Here is a 20,109-nt window from a genome sequence, read left to right on the forward strand (position 1 = left end):
TAATATGTATATTGCTTTTCTTCTTTATAAATTTCTCTCCATGCGTCTTTTAAACTTAATTCTGATGTCATGTTGAAGAATTCTTTAGGTAATATTTCCTTCTTTTTTTTATTTTTCTTGTTACTATAATAATCTTTTTTGCTATCACTAGGGCATTGTACATACATACATACATACATTTTCTAATCCTTGTTCTATTATTCTGTCATGTAATTTTTTGAAATATTCCTGTTGATTTTTGTTTGGGGCATATACCACTACTAATAAAATTTGTTTATGTTCTGCTTCTAATTCTATCATCGAAGTTCTACCCTCATCATCTGCATAAACTAATCTTGAATTTATTCTCTCTTTTATGCAGTGTACATATGCAGTATGTACACTGCAATTCCTCTTTTTTTCTGTTGTGATAATGATACGTGTAATCTTCCTAATTTCTTGTTTTCTAATAATTTTTGGAATTTTTTTATATGTACCTTTTGCAGGCAAATCACATCTATCTCTAATTTTTTAATTTTGTAAATATTTGTGTTCTTTTTCTGTGCATTTAGACCGTTTATATTCACGTTTATAATGTCTCTTCCATCCCCTACTGTGTTTGTTTCCTGGTGTTTCTTGTCTCCCTTTTTACTCTTTCTCTTGCTCCTTCTCTTTCTTCTCATTCTTTTTCTTGAGTTTTTCTTATCTCTCTCTCTTTCCAGCTCCTCTTGTTGATCACCCTCTTGACTTTTACTCCCTGATTCATCTTTACTTTCTTGTTCTTCTTCAAGGTAGTTTTTATAGAATTATTGAGCTTTTTCTATTGAATCCATCTTAAATTTCCTATCCTGCCATGTGATAAGAATACCTTCGGGGATAATCCATCTAAACATTACTTTGTATTTTATAAGGTGAGATGTTAGAAATTGGTACTGTTGCCTTTGCTCTCGAATTCTACGTGGGACTTGTTTTAGAATTATAATCTCTTTCCCTTTATATGTTACGGTCTCTTGTCTTGATTTTTTGTAGATTTCATCTCTTATTGTTTTTTTTATAAATCTTATGTGCACTTCTCTTGCTAAACGGTGTCTTCTTATGTAGTTGTTGTGCACTCGGTAAATTTCATCTATGGTGTCTTTTATCTCTGACTTATCTCTCTGTGTTAACTCTGCTATTATTTTGACCATTTTTCCCCCAGATCTTCCTCCTTCTCCTACATTTTGAAAACGTAGAAAATATGAGGCTTTCTCCATTTCCAAGAATATGATTGAGTCCGACAATTCCTTATTTGATTGTAATGTGATTTGATTGTTTCTGCTCCACCATTTCTAACTTAAGGTCTAATTGGTCTACCTTGGTTTCTATTTTTTTAACTTTTTGCTCATTTTCCACAATTGTTTGTTGTATATTTTCCATCTTTCCCTTCATATTTTTAAAATCTTCTTTTACTTCCCCTATCTCATTTTTTATTTCTTGGTGGTGTTTTCTGGCCTTGATTATCCACCATTCTTTCTTGTGACTTCATTAATGTCTCTTGAATCATTTGGAGCATATTTTCCATACTATTCATTGTTGGCTCTGTTTTATCTTTTTCCTTCCCTAACATATTTTCAATTGACCATTGAGTTGTAGGAGAAGCCATGGATGTTGGGTTAGAGATAAGCTTTTTTCCGGTTTTGGTTACTGTTGCTATGGTTGACATTGTTAAGTTTCTAGTAAAGTTCTTCCATAGTATCATAAAAGTGAAGTATTCTATTTGATTTAAAATGTTCTTCTATGCTTACTACTTTCTAATTTATTTGTTTAGTTTCTTGCAAACTTAATTTAACTAATATCACTCTTAATTACTTTTAATTACTAGTAATATTCAATGTGTATATCTCAATTGTATTTATATATGTTTATCTATGTATTTATAAATATAAATGTATATTTGTCTGTTTCCTTCCCCCCTTTTTTTTATTACCCTCCTTTTGTTCTCAATTTGTAACCACAATTTTTCTTAGTCAATATTATATATTTACCTTTTACCACAGTTCTTATATATCAATCCCTTATTATTCACCACCACTCAAATCAGATTTTACCATTCAATTGCTCTTTATCAATTGTTCCCCCTTCCCCCCAAATCAGATTAATTAATTAATTAATTATTCTTTTTCAAATATTTTCACTATAATTATTATAAAGTACCAAATAGTCAAGATATATCTTCCCTTTGGTTTCTTCAACACCTATCCAAACAGTTCTTTAACATTGATTATTCTTAGCAATATATTCTATAACTTCCCCTTTTTCAAAAGTTATTAACAAACACAATTCCCCCCCACCCTCAGATTACAATTTCTGTAAGTAAGTATAAATATATTAAATTCCAACCAGATTTTTCCTTTTTTCGGGGTTCTTTTCTGATTTTCTTCTTTCCAGTCCTTATTGCATCAGATTTTTTCTATCACGCAGTTCAAACTTAGTCACTTTCTATTCCACCATACAATCTCTAAGTCCTCCCAGACTCTCTCTTTCTTAATTTCTTCTTAATATTTATAAGTCCACAATTGTCCACACATCTATCTGTAAATTTCTTTCCAAATTATCTCCTCCTCACTCCACCAATTTAAGGAAAGAACTTCTTTAATTTTTAAATCCAAAGTTTATATATATCTTCAATGTTTCTTCCTTCTCGTGCTGTATTTACTCTTTTTTTTTCTGCGATAAGTCCATAACTCGAGTCCAAATATTTCAGTTGGTTACTTTGTATCTCCTTTGTTGATAACTTCTTCTGCCACTTCTATTACCCTGTTTCACTGTCTTCATTTGATCGTCTCTCTGTTAAGAGCTTTCTTTTCCTCTCTCGTTTCATGACTGCTTATTAAAAAATCTCACTTCCCTTTTTTTCCCCTCATCTTCCGCGACTACCGATGCTGAATCCACTTTTTGCTTCCTTGCTATGCGACTGCCATTGCTCTCGATCTGCCCTAAAGACAGATTTTTCCCTGGATTTAAGGAGTTTGGTTTAATTCTCCAGGATGCTAGCGTATTGTCCGAAGCCTTAAAACCTTCCCCTTTAGTATTCCGAGCCCTCCGGGTCTGGAAATGCCCTTCAAGGGCTTCTTTTCAGGAATTAATTGGGCTTTCAGGAGCTATAAAATGCACCCTCACCCATACCGCTTTGACATCACCGCCAGAAGTCCAGAAGAACAATGTGAGAAAGTGAGAAAGAGAATCGATTCCACCTTAGGCAGATCCACCTGAATTGCTTCTGACTAATTTGGAAGCCTAAATAGTCCAGAATAGATCAAGGGAGGACTTCTCTTGCTTAGTTTAGAGCAAGGGTGTTAAACTGGAAGCCCGTGGACCTGATGTGTCACATGCAGGTCACGCCCACCCCAGCTCCGTAAATGGGAAAAACATCAGGTGACATGGCGAGTTTGACACCTGTGGACTGCGGACATGAAGATTTAGAAGAACTGCTCAAACTAGGGAAGAAGACCTTTCGCTGAGCATCCTCACACAGTAGAAATCCATAATGATCATAAGACCAGTGCAGTGTCACCTTGTACCCTGCCCAGTGAAGCTGGCATAGCATGTTCAGACACGGGCTTTCTAAAATCCTTTCTGGTCAGGCATCTGTCTTTTTGACTGCTGGAAAATTCTTCCAAGGAAACACTAATTGCCTATATTTATATATAATGTTTTAATTTAATTTATATAACCTGATATAAAGCTACCATCATGCCAGTTAATGCAGGAGCACAGCTGTCATGTTCCTTGTCTCTCACTGAACATAGTTCCTCTCTCTACATGGCCATAATACTTTCTCTGTTTCTCATATTTTTGATAGATTCTGCTGCTCCGGTCTACTTTTATGAGTTTCAGCATCGTCCCACAGCATTCAAAGATACAAAGCCAGATTTTGTAAAGGCAGACCATGGCGATGAAGTTGGCTTTGTATTTGGAGGACCATTCCTGAGAAGCAACTCAGTCAAACTTAGTAAGCCCTAAAATGACTGAATGGAAAATTTATCCAGAAATCGTGCCCAGACCAGGCCATCTACGAGGGGTTTGCAGATTAGCTTTAGTTTGATTCTGTTCAGATCAGTGATTTACAGTTTAACTGCAGCTTGTTAATTTAGCTCCAGATGTTTGCTGGCATGCTTGAAAAAGAAGTAGGAGAACCTTGCATTGATTTAGCAAGTTTTTGTCTTAACTGTTCAGATGGCTCAAATCAATCATTCACAAACTGAAAACATATTGGTGGAGCCTGAAGATTCTACTTTTGCATGACAAGGCTGTCAGCCCAAAAACAATATCCCATTGGATGATCAGGCCAAGTGCTGTATCCCATCCAGCCAAGCGGTTCCTAACTCATATGACTTGTCAGTGTCCCCAGAATCTGACGATCTAAAATCTCGGGTTCACTTTATGGGAAATCAGTTTAGCTATAATTGCAGATAGATGGGAATTGCTGGTAAACTTTCTTCATAAGTAGGTAGAAATCATTTTAAAGCCTTTAAATTCTAATTAGATTATGCATAGTATGACTAAGTATTTTCTCTTGTGTGCTCTGCACAGGTGAAGCTACAGAGGATGAGAAACAGCTTAGCAGAACAATCATGAAATACTGGAGCAACTTTGCCCATAACGGGTGAGAGTTTGGCTATTTTGAAACATTGAATTTTGATGGCTGAGTTATGTGAAGGCAGTATGCTAAAGGCAAACTGAATTCTTGGCTCTGCTATTTCCAGGAATCCGAATGGGGAAGGCCTGGTGGAATGGCCATCTTATGGTCTGCATGAAGAGTATCTCGAATTAGACTTGGAACAAAGAAAATCGAAGAAACTGAGAAACAGCCATGTGGACTTTTGGTTAAAGGCCCTGCCTGAAAAAATGAAAGCGATAATTGAAGAAGAGAACACACACCCGGAGCTGTAAAATTCTGTTTTTTATTTCTCTTGCAGCAGGACCGGCTGGTGTACAGCACCAGTCTTGACTGGACTGGATAGTAAAGCTTATTAAAGCTTATTAAACAGACAGTCCAGAAATGAGTGTAATTTGTAACAATTATATACTTTTCATAAGTAATATTTGAGGCTAATGGTATTCAAAGCAATCAAATAAGAATCATCAGTCACATTCAGTCAGTCTCAAACAGATTTTCCACAGTGCAGATGAATAAAAAGTTTCCTTTAATCCGTATGATCCCAGATGCATTGTGGCTTCTTCCACAGAGCTGGAGCTCTGTAGCCCAGGGATGCTATTAGGTATTATAGATGGCAAATATAACAAGAACACAACCTACCTAATATTACACATATTAGTAGCAGCAAGAATAGCTTTTGCCCAGAAATGGAAGAGCAAAGGAATTCCCTCGGAAGAAGAAGTGCTAATCAAAATCCTCAATTGTGCAGAAATGGACAGACTTACCTTGGAGCTCAAGGATAAAAATGAATCAGCGTTCTACGAAATGGGTTTGGCTTTGGCAACAAAGGGCCCTTGTTAGGGCATAGAGGCAGAACCATCAGTCCTACAAGAAATAGATCCAGAATTTATCAAGGATAAACATGATGTAAGATGTTAAAAGGAAAAGGAAAAAAGACACTGCTGTTATTTTGTCCCAAAGGTGCTTTTTCAGGAGGCAACTGGACTTCCTTGTTTTTTTCTCTGAAGACGTTTCACTTCTCATCCTAGAAGCTTCTGTGTAGATAGAATCTCTACAGCAGGGGGTGTCAAGAAATTTGTTTGCGCACAAACTAAGACAGCTTGAAAATGATCCATGATATGACAAGGGAAGCAAAAATAAACTCGCTCATGTGAAAAAAAAAATATAAAGAACAAAGAGTATGTGGATTCATTTTAAGTTCTGGCAGAGGTACAGGAAAATTTCTTTTGGCATATTCATCATCCTACCGACAGTAGGATGAGACCAGGCCACAATTTTCTCATGCATTTTTTCCTCTATCCCTTCTCTTTCATCTCATTGAAAAAAATAATTGCTTTCAAATTCAAGTCTTTCAAATTTGACAACCTAGCAAAACCTGAGCTGCTCCTTCCTTCACAAGCCAGGATCACAAATGAGATTTAGCTGTTGTCTTGAATGTTGCCATGCTGGATTAACCCAAAATTCAAAAGAAGATCCTATAAATGTTTAAAATCCTGTTTGCAAACAGACTGCATTGGCGAGCACATAGCTAGCTGATTGGTGGTAAAACTAGCTGAGTTCATAAACATGCTCAACCAGGTTAATGAAAGAGAACTGCTATGATGGCCTAATGTGCCATGTCAAAATATATACCGGTAATCCAAATGTTGGTTTAGCATGATGACCTGCTTCCCACATTGACAAAGGGGAATGTTCCCACCTCCCAGAATGTGTGAAATGGGGTAAACTTGTTTTAAAATCTCAGTCAATATTTTCAGGGGATTCATGGCCGACCCAAGGATGAGACCGCTGCTCCTTAGAGGGTCTTTTGGAAGGAGAAAGGAGCCACTTTCAAACTGGATCCCTCTGAAGCCCAACTCCTTTGCACCCCCATAAGAGATTCAAGACCACCAGTGAGCAGTGCCAGATGCAGCCAGCTTCTGAACCCACTAGAGAAATGCTGAAAAAAGCCTGGATGCCCTTAACATCAGCTGTCAGTTGATGAGTCCACACAGCCCAGGAAAGAGGATTCCTAGTCCAATCCAGTTTAAGGAGACCACTCACTTCCATGATGGTTAATGGAGTTTGGCTCACTCAACTCAGTTCTGCAGGGCATCCAGAAGCATCAACCACCTTGGGGTATTCCCCCTTATTTATTTATTTATTTATTAATCAAATTTCTATACCGCCCTACTCCCGAAGGACTCAGGGCGGTGAACAGCCAAGATAAAATACAGATAATACAAATATTAAAAAAATCCCTTAAAATTATTAAATATTTCGGCCGAAACACAGATTAAAACACCCAATTTGTAAAATCACGAATTAAAAAAAATTTAAAAATTTAAAAGATGGGAGTTAGGCCAGGCCAGCTTGCTGAAATAGAAAAGTTTTGAGAGCACGGCGAAACGTGCGCAGGTCCGGGATCTTCCGTATCTCTTGCAGGGGTTCTACAGGGGTCCTACAAAGGGGACTGAGGGGGGTCCCACTAGTGCTGGCCTTGGCTGAGGATGGCCAAGCCCAATCCCGATTCCCCCAAGAGGCATTGAAATCATACAATGTAAGCTGTGAAAGGAGCTTCGTGATCCACCCTCCTGCCCAGTGCAGGAATCCCCTGCAACAAATCACAAAATGGAAGCTATGGAAAGGACCATTGTGACATCAGTGCCATGAGCAAGGAAAGCCCCTCCTACTCCTATGAAACATTAAATACAACACTTAGTGATAGTCATGGATACTAAATAAGCAATCAACATAAATCATACTAGGATACTAAGTAAACAATGTAAATTGTAAGATACAATTAGCTAAGTTATAATCATAAGAAGATAAGGAGATAGGGAATAGGGAAGGTGAGAATGGTAATACTGCCTTTCTAGATAGTTTGACAATGTTGAGGGAATTATTTGTTTAGCAGAGTGATGGCGTTCGGGGAAAAACTTTTCTTGTGTCTAGTTGTTCTGGTGTGCAGTGCTCTATAGCGTCGTTTTGAGGGTAGGAGTTGAAACAGTTTATGTCCAGGATGTGAGGGGTCTGTAGATATTTTCACAGCCCTCTTTTTGACTCGTGCCGTATACAGGTCCTCAATGGAAGGCAGGTTGGTAGCCATGGCTTTTTCTGCAGTTCTAATTATCCTCTGAAATTGTGTCTGTCTTGTTGGGTTGCAGAACCAAACTAGACAGTTATAGAGGTGCAGATGACAGACTCAAAAATTCCTTTGTAGAACTGGATCAGCAGCTCCTTGGGCAGTTTGAGCTTTCTGAGTTGGTGTAGAAAGAACATTCATTCTTGTGCTTTTTAGATGATATATTTGATGTTAGGTATCCATTTTAAGTCTTGAGATATTATAGAACCTAGAAACTTGGAAGGTCTCTACTGTTGCTACTGTGTTGTGTAGTATTGTGAGTGGTGGTAGTATAGGAGGGCTTCTCCTAAAATCTACTCTCATTTGTAGTTTTAAGTGTGTTCAGTTCAAAACTGTTCCAGCTGCACAAGGCTGGTTGTTCAACCTCCCATTTGCAAATTCATCGTTGTCTTGAATGAGACCAATCACTGCTGTATCATCTGCAAACTTCAGTATTTTAACAGAGGGATCCTTTGAGATGCAGTCATTGGTATAGAGAGCACACAGCCCTGGGGAAGGGCTGTGCCAATTGTACAGGTATCTGATGTGAGTCTGCCTAGCTTCACCTGCTGTTTCCTGTCTGTTACAAAGTTTATGAGCCACTTACAAGTGTGGTCAGGCAGTTAACTGATTTAGTTTGGCTAGAAGAATGTCTAGATGCCAAGCTGAAGTCTACAAAAAGGACCCTTGCATAAGTCATTGGAGATTCAAGCTGTTGTAGGATGTAGTGCAGAGCCATATTGACAGCATCATCTGCCGAGGTCCAAGAACGCGATGGACAGAGAAAAGGCAGGAGCAGAGAAAGTCAGCCAGACTACAAGTAGTCCTCGATTTGTTCATTTAGTGACCATTCCAAGTTATAAAAGTAATGTCTTAAAATGGGGCAAAATTCACTTAAATGTGAAAATTTCACTTAACAGAAATTTTGGCCTCAATTGTGGTGACAAGTCAAGGACTACCTGTACTCCTCTCCCCTTGATGGGCTACATCAGAAGAGGCTATTTATCTCATCAGACAGACGGAGGCGTTGCTGGGAATGTCTTTGTTTTCTATGTGTTTTCTGCTCGATTCCTGCCTCACTCTGGACTGACACCGTGTTTGGAGTTGAATTGTGCCTTGGAAACTCTGGACTTTTCTTCCCTCGTGAGCTCTCTCTCGTGTGTGGATTTAGAATGGCCTGGTGGAGTTATGTTTGAGAAGCTTTCAAGTGCTTAATGGACTCTGGCCATTGCTCTGTGGACTAACCTCGGTCTGCTCCTGGCTCGGCTTAATTGGGACAGTTCTGGGTTTTGGTGAAGGGAATTGCTGGAGAATATTAATAAACTCACTAAACCACAGTTATGATGTGAGTGAGCGGGGCAGCACAAGGTGCTGGACTTGGGAAAGGCCCCTTGTTTCCACTCCCCATAAAGTTGTACCACGCCCACTCAAGCTGCAAAATCCCAGAAACGTAATTTGGGCAAAGCCCCGGGTTAGCAACAGGCAGGCCAGAAAAGGGAGTTCAATAAAATCTGGGCCGGGTTTTACCAGCCACAATACCACAAATTCCCTTTTTCTCCTGCCAGAACAAACTATTTCTCGTAAAAAGCCAGGCCTGTTGGATCTGTCACCAACTGATGCCCCTGAGCAAATGGGTTCGGTTCCTGCTCAGAGGCTTCAGCTGCAGAAGCAAATGGGGAGAGCAGAATACCCTGCCCCTCCCCCCACCCCACCAGCCACATACAATACTTTGCCCAAAGCAGCAACCGTCTTGATAGAAACTGGGTCAGAGGAGAAAAAAAAAGTTACAAATATGTAAATCCAAATAAATTCCAAGTCTCTGGATAGAAAAAGTGTGCATTTCTAGTCAAGGTTTTTTTCTCTCTCTCTCTCTCTCTTTTCCCCCTTTGTTTTGCAAGATTCAGTTTCAGATACAAAAAGCAAAAAGCAGCTTTTCTTTTCCCCACTAAAATTGCTTGGTGCGCTTTTCACATGCTGACTTGCAACCCTTTGATGTCACAACAATTACAATCAAATACATTCACTTTATTCCATCCTTGGTCCAAACAGAAAAGCTGAGCTCCTGGGCTAAATGAAGAGGCGTCCTCCTCAGCTGCTGAAGTCCAGGGGAACTCTGGGTGTTTTTGGGGGTGGGGAGGGCAACAGGTGAAAGCCAACAGCCTCCCTCCCAACGACAACTGGAAACCAGAGAAGTGAGCTGACCAGAAAAACAAAAGGAGGCTCGTGTCTTGTCAATGCCGAGGTATCCCCCAAACGGGGGTTCCAATTTGGCTACTTAAAAGTCCACGGGGGACTGCCTAGATCCAATGAAGTAGAGCAGGTGGATCACTTCCTGAGATCCATGGAGATGGCATTAGCTGTTGTCTGTCCAAAGATGAAAGTGCCAAGGACAACCATGAATATCCCATAGCCGACCACCATCCACCAGCTGAGGTGAGGAGACAAAAACACAGTCAGGCCAGCGAGGAGAAGAGCAGGGAGGGGATGATGGGTCAAGGCCAAGCCTCTTACCTTACTCCTCCAGCCCCCTGAACTTCAGAAAGCTTGGTGTGGATGAGACAGAGGCCTGGCAAGGGAAAAAACAGAGCAGCAGAATTTGGCAGCCTATCAACGGTCTCCCAGTGGCCACAGAGATGGAGTCCACTGGATCCCCGTGAGAATGAGTTGAGAGGAAGCCCTTTTCTATTTGTGCTCCATGACCTCCTGCTACACAGCGTGAGCCTCTTAGCCAGGCAGGCGTCCACTTCCTTCAGGAGTCAGCCCTGGGCAGGGCAGGGCAGGGCAGGACTGGCCGGCTGCCATGCAGCCATCAGAGGGCCAGATGGGGAATCCAATCCCGTCCCCAGAGCGGCAGAAAACCCCCTGCCTGTCCTCTGCCAGGCTCTTCCTCCCCCTCCCGGCCTCTTCTGCTCCAGGGAACCTGAGGTGCCTCTTCTTTCTCGCCAATTCTGTCCCCAAAGCCAGGGTTGAGTTGAACGGGCTGCAGCCTGGACCAGCAGGCCATCCAAGCCCTGGCACGGAGAAGACTGCCGTCCTGCAGTGGAGAACCCAAAGATGACCTGCCTTCCTCCCACCCACCAGCCAGGAAACCTTTTCCCTACCTGGAAAGACAAAGATGAAGCAGGCGGCCAGCCCCCCGATGACCGAGATGACTCTGCCAATGTCCGGAATGAACAAGGCCAGGAGGAGGGTGAGAAGGAACCAGCAGAAGGTTTGCAATAGGCGTCGGCGTCTCTCCCGAGTCACGTCTTCGTCCATGCTTTCCCCTTTGTAGCGCAACCAGAGACCTTCCAGGACAGCTCTAGGAGGAAGACCTCGGAAGGGTCAGCAGACGCCCATTCCCACATCCCCCAGCCAGCTGGCTGGCCTGCTCACCTGCCACAGAAGTGTAAGATTGGGTAAGAAGTCAGGACAGAGAGAATGATGAAGGCCCGTGCGAAGGCAACTGGGATGTCATCCGAGGGGTAGGAGAGCAGCACGTCCTGCTGCACACTCTCACCGAAGGTCAGGAAGCCACAGACCCCTAGCAGAGACAGAGGAAGGCTGTGGCAACACCAGGCACAGCTTCTGCCAGGGCTTCGGCCAAAGCAGAAGCAACTGGACAGAGCGAGCAGCTGGGCTTGAGGATCCGCTCCCTACCTGTGCCCATGTAGACAAAGAGGGCGATGACCATGGCTGCTGTCACGACGACTCCCCAGGACCTTACCTGCGGGCACTTCATGCTGTTGAAGATGGGCACGCTGCTGACGTGGCACTACAAAAGGGGAGGGAAAGGCTCAGTGGCTGTCCTGAATTGGGGGGGGGGCAGCAAAGCTGCTTTGGGGCAACAGGGGCCAGGCCCCCATCCCCAACCAGAACTCTGAAGTCTGCTGCACCAGGTCCCCAAGTCCTTCATCCATTTAGGCAGGCATTATGGTAACTGAAGATGTCCAATGCAGACGGACATCCATTTCGGTTCTGCTTTGGAAAAACCTAAATTCACAACTAGGAATCCAAGATTCCTGGGAAAAACATCCTCCTTAACCAAATGATGGGGTAGTTACTAGCTACATTTCGTTCCAGTAGCCGAGAATAATTTTAACTGCCATCACCCTTTTTAACTTAGCCTGGCAGCTATTCCTTGCCAATATCAAATATGAATCTCCTCCAAATTTCATTGCAGCCTTTTCCAGTCGCTGGAGAACTTTCTCAGTGGGAAACCCAATGCTGTTGCTTGGGCTGTTCTTCCTCCAAATCTGCCAAGTGAAACTCTAGAAGCCCAAATCTGACCTAGGAGCTCCTCCCTGACTTTTAGGCAAGTTCAGGCAGACACACTCGGGAAGCGTAACAGGGAGTCTCCCCCGAGAATCCTGTTGTCCCCAGAACCTCCCCCCCCCCCTTTGAGCTTCACAGGGGAACGCAGGCACCAAAGCCAGAGGGGGCTTCTCAAGGGAAGGCTCTGCTGCTCCCTGACATGGATTGGGCTGGTGGGATGTGTGCCCAGAGAAGTGCCATGATCATGTCTGACATGGCAGAGGGTTGCCCCCCAGCTGCAGATCTCTAGAGTTTAGATCCTGGTATGGAGCAGCTGCTTTCCATCCCCTTCCAGGTGCAGAAGCAACCTGGGAGAAGGAATCTCAAGGTGGGGGCGACCCTTGAAGGCCCCCCTTCCCTTCAAGTGCCTGATCCGTCTTGCGTTGCCTCCCAGGCAGGAACCTGTCCCAGCACCATTTTACTTGCTCCACAATGCCCAGCAAGGTGGCGATCATCTGAATTGCTCCGAGACTGGCACAGCTAATTTGGCCGCATGCTTTCTATGTCTATGACCACCTGACCCACCTGGCTTCCTTTACAGGGCTGGACACTGTACGGAGAGGTACCTGGACTGCCTCCCCAGGACAGCTGTACAATGGGAGACTGTTGTTCGAGATGTAAGCCAACCAAAGGTCTTGGGGGGGGAGGGGGGGGAGACTTAAACACCCACATCCAAAGTCCACCCTCTCATGAGCAGGGTGAGCATGAGCATCCTCATACTCACCCTGAGGATGGGCAGACTGTACTGGAGATCCTGCACATGGCCACTTTACAAGCCCTTTTTGTCAGGAGAGCAGCTCTTCTCTGCCACAGGTGGCCTTTGCCTTTTTCCCCAGGCTGCCACTCTGAATCCTTCCTTCCCAGAGAAAACCCACAGAAGGGCAGATGCCTGCAGGCCACCCTGCACCCCCTCAGGATCTCCAGCTGCCTTTTCATTTCAGACGCAACCAGATTGGTTTTCATCACTGCTCAGCTCACATGGGAGCCACAACCCAAGAAGAACCCCTCTTCCTCCGTAAGCCATAAAACATCCCTCCCAGGCAGAAGTCTCTCCATAAGAATGGCCATTTCCTCCTTGCCATTTCCTCGCCGTGCTCAGCTGGGAACCTTCTGACACAAAATGGCCCTTTTGACTCTCCCATCACTCACTTCTGGCCCTTTGGAAAACCACTGATCCAAAAAACTTTAAAAGTGGTGCTGTAGCTGCAAAAGACACTCGTTCAGCTGTTATACTCGGCACGTCACACCACTAATTTGCAAACTTGGGAACAAAAAAAATCCAATCCAATTTGGAGGATAACTGAAAAGCCACTCCAGTTATCTATGCGCCCGACCAACCCGGAACCCATTTCAGACAGCCCCTGTTTGATACACAGGAAAGACACATCAGAGCTACAAGGTGCCTCAAGATCCTGAGTAGCAGACCCCCCCTCCCCCCCCCCCAAGGATCTTATGAAGACAGGGATTCCTTCAAACCACCCGCAAGAGCTTGGGTGGGGAGAGAGAGGAGAGGGCAGCTCAGTAATTGAAAGGGCCTAAGCTACCCCATCTACAGCTCTCAAGGATGGAAAATGTTTCTGCCCTGCTCCCTCAGCAAAGTCTCTCTTGGCAAAGCACCGGGCAGACAGCAGAGCTGCTTGAACATTACCTGGAAACCAAAGCAAATGGTGGGCATGGCGTTGAAAACAGACACCCAGGAAGAAGGGCTGCGGGGAGGAAGAGGAGCTGCATTAGCTACGGCTGGATCCTTCCCCTCACAAGCACCTCATCAGAAGGGAGTGCAGAAGATGTCCCAGCCAAGCCCCACCCACGCCTGCCCCCCAAAAAACTGTGGTTCTCCTCTGCTCTTACAGGGATGAAAGGATCTGCCCAGGCCCGGGCCATGGGAGGCCCCCTTTCCAGGCAGAATAGCAGCTGCTGCTTGAGGAAGAGGAGAGCCAGTTACTGCTGCTAACCGAGCGGGGGAGGGGGTTATCTGGCCAACCCTAACAATGCACAATAATTGACACCGTCATGTAAAAGACGGACAGATTTTTCTTCTGCTTTTGTTGTGCAATACGAAGACTGAGATGGCAGAAAATGGGGGAGTGGGGAAGTCATGCCTTTATTTTTATGCCAGCCCTCAGCAGTCTCTGCCTCTCTGGGCACAGCCAGCGTTCACGTACCTGGCTGTGATTTCCTCTGGGGAGATCCCTTGATCAGGCCAAAAATACTTTATAATGACGACAATTGTGACATACCAGGTCCCGATCACACTCAAGCAGCTGAAAGAGAGCAAAATTTAGGGATGTGCTAATCAACAAGAAACATTTCTTATTTCAATACCACCATTTTCAAAAATGCATATTACAATCAGAAACGGGAGATCCTATTGATTGAAAGAATGATTTAAAGAAATCTTAGGATATGGATCTTGGTAATCCCATGCAGGAGATCAATTGGTAAAGGTTTTGAAAATTGGGTTGATTGACTTCAGCTTCAGTGAAAGATTATACATCGTTGGCACCCGATTCCTGTTAGATTGGCATAAATTATTCTTCCAAACGTTCAAGAGGTTGTCAAAGCAAAAGGGTCAGTCTTTCATTTGTGATGGTCATGCGATAAAATTATATTCTTTGGGTGTAAAATCTTTGGAGAGAGAAGTGCTACTACTAATCCAAAAATTGCATGCTCCCGAGAGCCAGCTATACTGAATGTATTTACAGGATGAAACCATAAGCTTAAAAATAAAGAAAGCATTCTTTATTCATCAGCCAAAATAATTGCCCAACACTGGAAAATTCAAACTAACATAACAGAGTTGTGAATTAACTAGGTCCGTGATGGCGAACCTATGGCACGTGTGCCAGAAGTGGCACACAGAGCCATCTCTCCTGGCATGCCAGCCGTCATGTTGCTCTTCCGGGTTCCAGTGTGCACATGCATGCTGGCCAGCCGGTCTATGCACACATGCGCACCAGAAACCAGGTGACCGGGGCACATGCCGGAAACTGGAAAGTAAGCTTCCTGGCAAGCGCATGCGTGCCAGGGAACTGCTCTTCTGGTTTCCGGTGCTCCCCCGCGAGCACTTGTGCGTGCTCCCGTTTTGGCACTCAGTGCCAACACTGAACTAGGTATCTTTAACTGCTACGTTACAAAAAAAAAATTACAAAGTTAAAATTAATGAGACATCAGAGACAGGAATCATGATTATCAAATTTGGACAGATCTTGTAGTTTTATTTCAGTGGCAACAGATTATACTCTGCTATACTTTAGACAGATGGGAAATGTTTATGACAGGACCTGTCTAGGCCTATTGCAGTAAGTCGCTTTTGTATTTCCTATTTTTCTTTTTTGTTTCTTTCTTTTAATGTCTTGGATTTATGTTAATACCTGATATTATTTATTAACATTTAATAAAATATATTTAAAAATATTACTACTTCTTTATGCAACTTGTCTCATCTTTAAGTTTATTTACTTCCTTGTATCCCACCTTTATTACTTTTACAATTAACTCAAGTTGATGGACATACCCAACACATCTTCCTCCTCCTCCTTGTCCAACAACCCCAACAACAACTCCTGTGAGGAGGGTTGGACTAAGAGAAAAACCAGCTAGTTTTCACGACTAAGGCGGGACTAGAACCCACAGTCTCCCCCTTTCTAGCCCAGTGCCTTAACCACTAGACCAAACTGGCTTAACCTATAAGTTGAACATGATTTTAATAGAGGGAAGGGTGCTCTAAAAACCCAGTTGGTGGAAGGAATGGAGAACAAACCCGTGGAAAGCATTCAGGGGGAACACACAGGATTTTCCTTCCTGGAATCCAGACTTTTGCTGCTGCGAAAGTTAAGGGTTAAAAGAGCCACCCCCCTCCCCCCAAACTGGTGTTTGTCCTATAAAACAGAACTGAAAGCAAGTTTGTGGGTGGGGGTGGAGAGAAAGGGGTGAAGACAGGCAACCTCCAAGCCAAAGGCAAGCACCTCAGCAGCAGCAGCAGCAGCAGGCAGATAGAAAACCAGAATTCTTGGACCTGACAAGGTCCAAGGGGCTGCAAAGGGGCAGGCAAAAAAGCCCACCAGTCAACCCACACAACATCTGTGTGGGCTGGCCCCTTGGGGGATATGGACACCAGCAGCAGCCCCACTCGCTCCCCCAACTGGCAGGTACCTGGCATATTTCTGGAAGCCAATTTCTTTGGGGATGGACAGTGGAAGGATGAAGAGAATGGCCGTGAGGCTGATCGTGCATTTGCGATCCGTGAACCAGCAGCTCCTCCCTTCTCCAGCACAGCTCTTTATCAGCACTGGAATTACTTCCGGAGACACAGAAAGGGACAGTTGGCATCCAAGGGCCCAATCCATGAAATGTGTCCTTATTAGCATACACCAAGGGACTGCAGGATGGCAACGCTCCCTTAGAGAAACCGTGGATGAATTCTAATTTTGGAAGACGAGAGAGGTGCTGAGGAGGAGGTCACCGGCCTCAGAGTTGGCGGGTGAAAAATGGGGGTCAGCCTGCTTGATTATGCCTGGAGTTCAAAGTGGGCAGCCCCCAAAAAAGACGTTGCCCAAGACAGGACCTGGGAGAAGTCTAGGGAAAGCACCCCATGGCGCCCACTGCCACACTCACTCTTGTCCTGCTGATCCCCGATGATAATGAGGAAGGCAATGCAGGTGCCAAAGGTATAGACCACGATGGCCACCTCACACAGCACGCCCAGGACTCGGCCACAAACAGCCCACACCACTTCCTGGTAGGTGCGTTCGTTACTGGCCTGGGAGCAGTAGGCCAGGATGACCAGTCCACCAATAATGAAGAGCAGCAGCCCCTGCAAGGGAGGCAGAGAAGGGCAGCGTTAGCTGGGAGGGAGGGGCACCCAGGCAGAACAGCGCTTGCAAGACACACACACATACACACACACACACACACAGAGCCGTAGTGGCACAGTGGTTAGAATGCAGTACGTCAGGCTACTTCTTGCTGACTGCTGGCAGTTTGAATCTCACCAGGCTCAAGGCTGACTCAGGCTTCCATCCTTCCGGAGGTGGGTAAAATGAGAACCCAGATTGTTGGGGAAAAGTTGCTGACTCTGTAATCCGCTTAGAGAGGGCTGTAAAGCACCGGGAAGCGGTATATAACTCTTAAGTGTTATTGCTATTGCACAAGGGGGTAGGCAACCCACACACCATAGGACAAGCTCTCTGGCCTACGAGTGGGTGCTGCCTGCAGGCTCTCAGGCCAGGCCCTTTGGGACCCCAAAGAGCATTCATGGAGGGAGTCAGCACTTGCCCTTCTGGTGCTTGTGCCTGGCTTACAGAGCCATCCTTCTCTTGCTCTTCAGGAACACTCAGGCTGGCAATAAGCCCTGCCCAGCAAGGGAAGGCAGCGGAAGGCCCTGGGCCAGCACTGGCTCTTTGCAGGTCCCAGATGAGGTTTGCTCTGGTCCCCAGGTTTGGCCACTGAAGGGCAACCCGAGGGGCCAATGATTGCTGGGCCACCCCAAGGGCAAGTCTCTTTTGAGGTGCACCCGTCGACCCCAAGGAAGAGAAGCCTCTCCCAAAGAGCCCAGCCCAGCCCAGCCCACCCCGTAACGCTTGCTCTGGGCCAGCAGCACCAAGCAGGACCCTTCACCGTCTGCATGGCGATTCCAGCTGCCACTCCGCCGGCCATCTGGAAGGCTGCCGGGAAGTTGAGCAGGCCTGCGCCAAGCGCGGCGTTCACGACAATGAAGACGGCGCCCAGCATGGAGGTGGTGGCAGGCCGGGGCTCCTCCGCGCTGGGGCTCTGCAGCAGCCTGGCCCGCTCGCCTGCGTCGGCGCTCCATTCCCAGTCGCCATAGTCCCTGTTGATGCCCACGTGGCTCTGAGTCATCTTCTCCTGGCGGCAGAGTCCGGCTTATCCCGGGAGCGAAGTCACACATCCCTTGGGACGAAGGAGGCCGGGTCCCGCAGGGCAGCAGCAGCAGCACTTCTGGGGAGAAAAGCCGGGCGCCATCAGCCTCCCCTCCGCCCCCCCCCAGCTTCTTAGGCCCCAGACCTCCTGCCCTCCCCCCCACTGCCCCCCACATCAGCTGCCGGCCTTCAGGCAGGCAGGGAAGCCTGCAAGCAGCAGGGCAAGAGGCGGCCTTCAGGAGGGCGGACGGAGCCCCCCGCCCTGGGGTGCCCTTCCCGGGCGCTGCAGGCCCAGCCAAGCCCCCCGCCCCAGTCCTGAGCCGAGCATCGCCCGGGGAGGCCCCTGCCCTGCGCGGAGGCCGGAAAGAGGCCCGTCTGCGCCGCTCTCGGGACAGCCCCGCAACCGGCCGCTCGGCAGGGGCATCGCCGGGCAGGCGGCGCGGGGTCTTTCGGGCCACGGCAGCCTTCCCAGCCCCCGGCCCCGCCCGCCCCGCCCTCACCGCGCGCAGCCCCGGGGGAGAGGAAGCGGCGGCGGCGGGAAGCCTCGGGGGGCCCCGACTGCGGACCCGGCTCAAGACCCCCGGGCGGCGCGGCCGGACCTCCCAGATCGGGCCGAAGTCCGGGACCCGCCCCGGGGCCGCCCAGGCGCCTCCCCGCCTCCCCGCCCGCCCGAGCACGCGCACCCGCAGCCCTCCCGGCCGGCTCTCAGCCGCGACCCCCGCCTGGGGGCTCCGGCGCGCGCGGGACGCCGGGAAAAGGAAGCCGCCTCCGCCCCCGCGGGGTGGCCTGGATGATCTCCGCGGCCCCTTCCTGCCCTCCAGCTCCGAGCGGCTGAGATGAAGCCCCGCTTGGAAAGGGAGGCCCCGCGGCCTCCGGATTGCCCGTCCCGGGTTGGAGGCAGCCACGGGCACTTGACTAACAGCTGAAGAAGAGCTGGAAGCGGGAGACCCTGCGCCGTCCAGCCTCTTCTCGAAAGCCTCCAGTGATGAGGGCAACTTCTGTTCCAGGGGTTGATGGAAAATTCCTCCCCGTTTCCAGGTTGAATCTCTCCTGGATCAGCTTCCATCCATGATTCCTTGTCTGGCCTTCAAAAACAGTTGGAGCCCCTTCCTCCTCTCTGGGGCAGCCCCTCCAATATTGGAAGACTGCTCCCCTGGTCCTCCTCTTCACTAGACCAGCCAGGCCCGGTTCCTGCAACCCTTCTTCATATGTTTTAGCCTCCAGTCCCCTTCTCTGCACTTCTTCCAGAGCCCCAACATTTTTTTTATAATGTGGCCACCAAACTGGATGCAGGACTCTAGGGGTGGTCTTACTAGGGCTTTAGAATGGTACTAGTATTTCACTTGAGTATCCCTCTGAGTGCAGCTTAGGATCGCATTGGCTTTTTTGGCTGCTGCTGGCTCATACTTAGCTGGTTGTCCACTAAGACTCCTGGATCCCTCCCAGTTCCTGCTCTTAAGCTTGGTTCCACCCAGTCTATGCGTGTCCTTTTGGTTTTTCTTGCCTAAGGGTAAGACTACTTGCCTCTACATTGGATTTCATTTTGTTAGCTAGGGCCCAGTGTTCAAGTCTGTCAAGATCCACCTGGATCTTGAGCCTATCTTCTGGAATGTTGGTTATTCCTGCCAGTTTATTAAAGCAGAAAGCCCTGTAACTCCAAGAGGGCTTCAGAGCCCTCCTTGTGGTGGCCTGGATGATCTCTGCAACCCCTTCCTGCCCTTCAACTCTGACTGGCTGTGATGAAGTCCCACTTGGGAAGGAGACCCCGTGGCCTGCTTCAGACCACCTGTAGATGGAGGCCCATCCTGGGGGGAGGCAGTTATGGGCCAGCATGTTGTGCAAACCTGGGGAATTGGGGCTATTTATTAAAGCAGGGAGCCCTGTAACTCCAAGAGGGCTTCAGAGCAAAGGGGGCACACAAAGCACACCAGTCGCCCCCCCCCCCAGGCACAGGGAAGTGGCGATTCAGCTGAAGGACACCCAAAGGCCAGGGAACTGAGGCCAAAGGCCAACTCACGTGCCGCCCAGGGCATTTCACAGCCCTCCCTGGTGGAGCCAAGGCCCAGCCGAACCCGCATCTTCTTTCTTGATGTCCAAGATGGATGTCACTTCACTACCAACCCCCACAACCTCCGTCCCTGTGGGGTCCCAAGCAAGCGACCAAGGGCAACCCTGAAGAATCCCAGACCAAGGTG

General features: G+C 47.0%; 2 protein-coding genes across 3 annotated transcripts in view; one reads left to right on the forward strand and one right to left on the reverse strand.

Moving 5' to 3' along the window:
• The window catches only part of LOC139323381 (fatty acyl-CoA hydrolase precursor, medium chain-like), a 35,473-nt gene extending 30,461 nt beyond the window's left edge, over positions 1–5,012 (forward strand). For both annotated transcript variants that reach the window (XM_070952706.1, XM_070952707.1), the window contains 3 exons: positions 3,821–3,970; positions 4,552–4,624; positions 4,725–5,012. In XM_070952706.1, the coding sequence (XP_070808807.1) occupies positions 3,821–3,970; positions 4,552–4,624; positions 4,725–4,911 (410 nt within the window). In that variant the 3' untranslated portion in view covers positions 4,912–5,012. The remainder of the gene's footprint in view (positions 1–3,820; positions 3,971–4,551; positions 4,625–4,724) is intronic.
• Positions 5,013–9,746: 4,734 nt separating this feature from the next.
• SLC38A7 (solute carrier family 38 member 7) lies at positions 9,747–18,541 on the reverse strand. Its single transcript, XM_070952709.1, has 11 exons — positions 18,415–18,541; positions 17,655–17,993; positions 16,653–16,851; positions 16,191–16,335; positions 14,201–14,299; positions 13,684–13,741; positions 11,382–11,496; positions 11,118–11,265; positions 10,844–11,043; positions 10,254–10,308; positions 9,747–10,170 (listed from the first exon to the last, which is right to left on the reverse strand). The coding sequence occupies exons 2-11, from the start codon at positions 17,892–17,894 to the stop codon at positions 10,068–10,070; spliced, it is 1,362 nt and encodes a 453-aa protein (XP_070808810.1). The 5' UTR covers positions 17,895–17,993; positions 18,415–18,541; the 3' UTR covers positions 9,747–10,067.
• Between the last annotated feature and the right edge of the window lie 1,568 nt (positions 18,542–20,109).

This window comes from Pituophis catenifer, unplaced genomic scaffold, assembly GCF_029215685.1.
Source record: "Pituophis catenifer annectens isolate HBS135680 unplaced genomic scaffold, rPitCat1.0.hap2 SCAF_13, whole genome shotgun sequence".
Taxonomy (NCBI): Eukaryota; Metazoa; Chordata; class Lepidosauria; order Squamata; family Colubridae; genus Pituophis; species Pituophis catenifer.

Coding starts and splice junctions, on each gene's coding strand:
- SLC38A7 (XM_070952709.1), bottom strand. CDS start 17,894: ATGACTCAGAGCCACGTGGGCATCAACAGGGACTATGGCGACTGGGAA. Junction 16,852..17,654: donor CTGGAATCGCCATGCAGACG/GTGAAGGGTCCT, acceptor CCTCCCTTGCAG/GGGCTGCTGCTCTTCATTAT. Junction 10,309..10,843: donor CTTCATCTTTGTCTTTCCAG/GTAGGGAAAAGG, acceptor TTCCCTTGCCAG/GCCTCTGTCTCATCCACACC.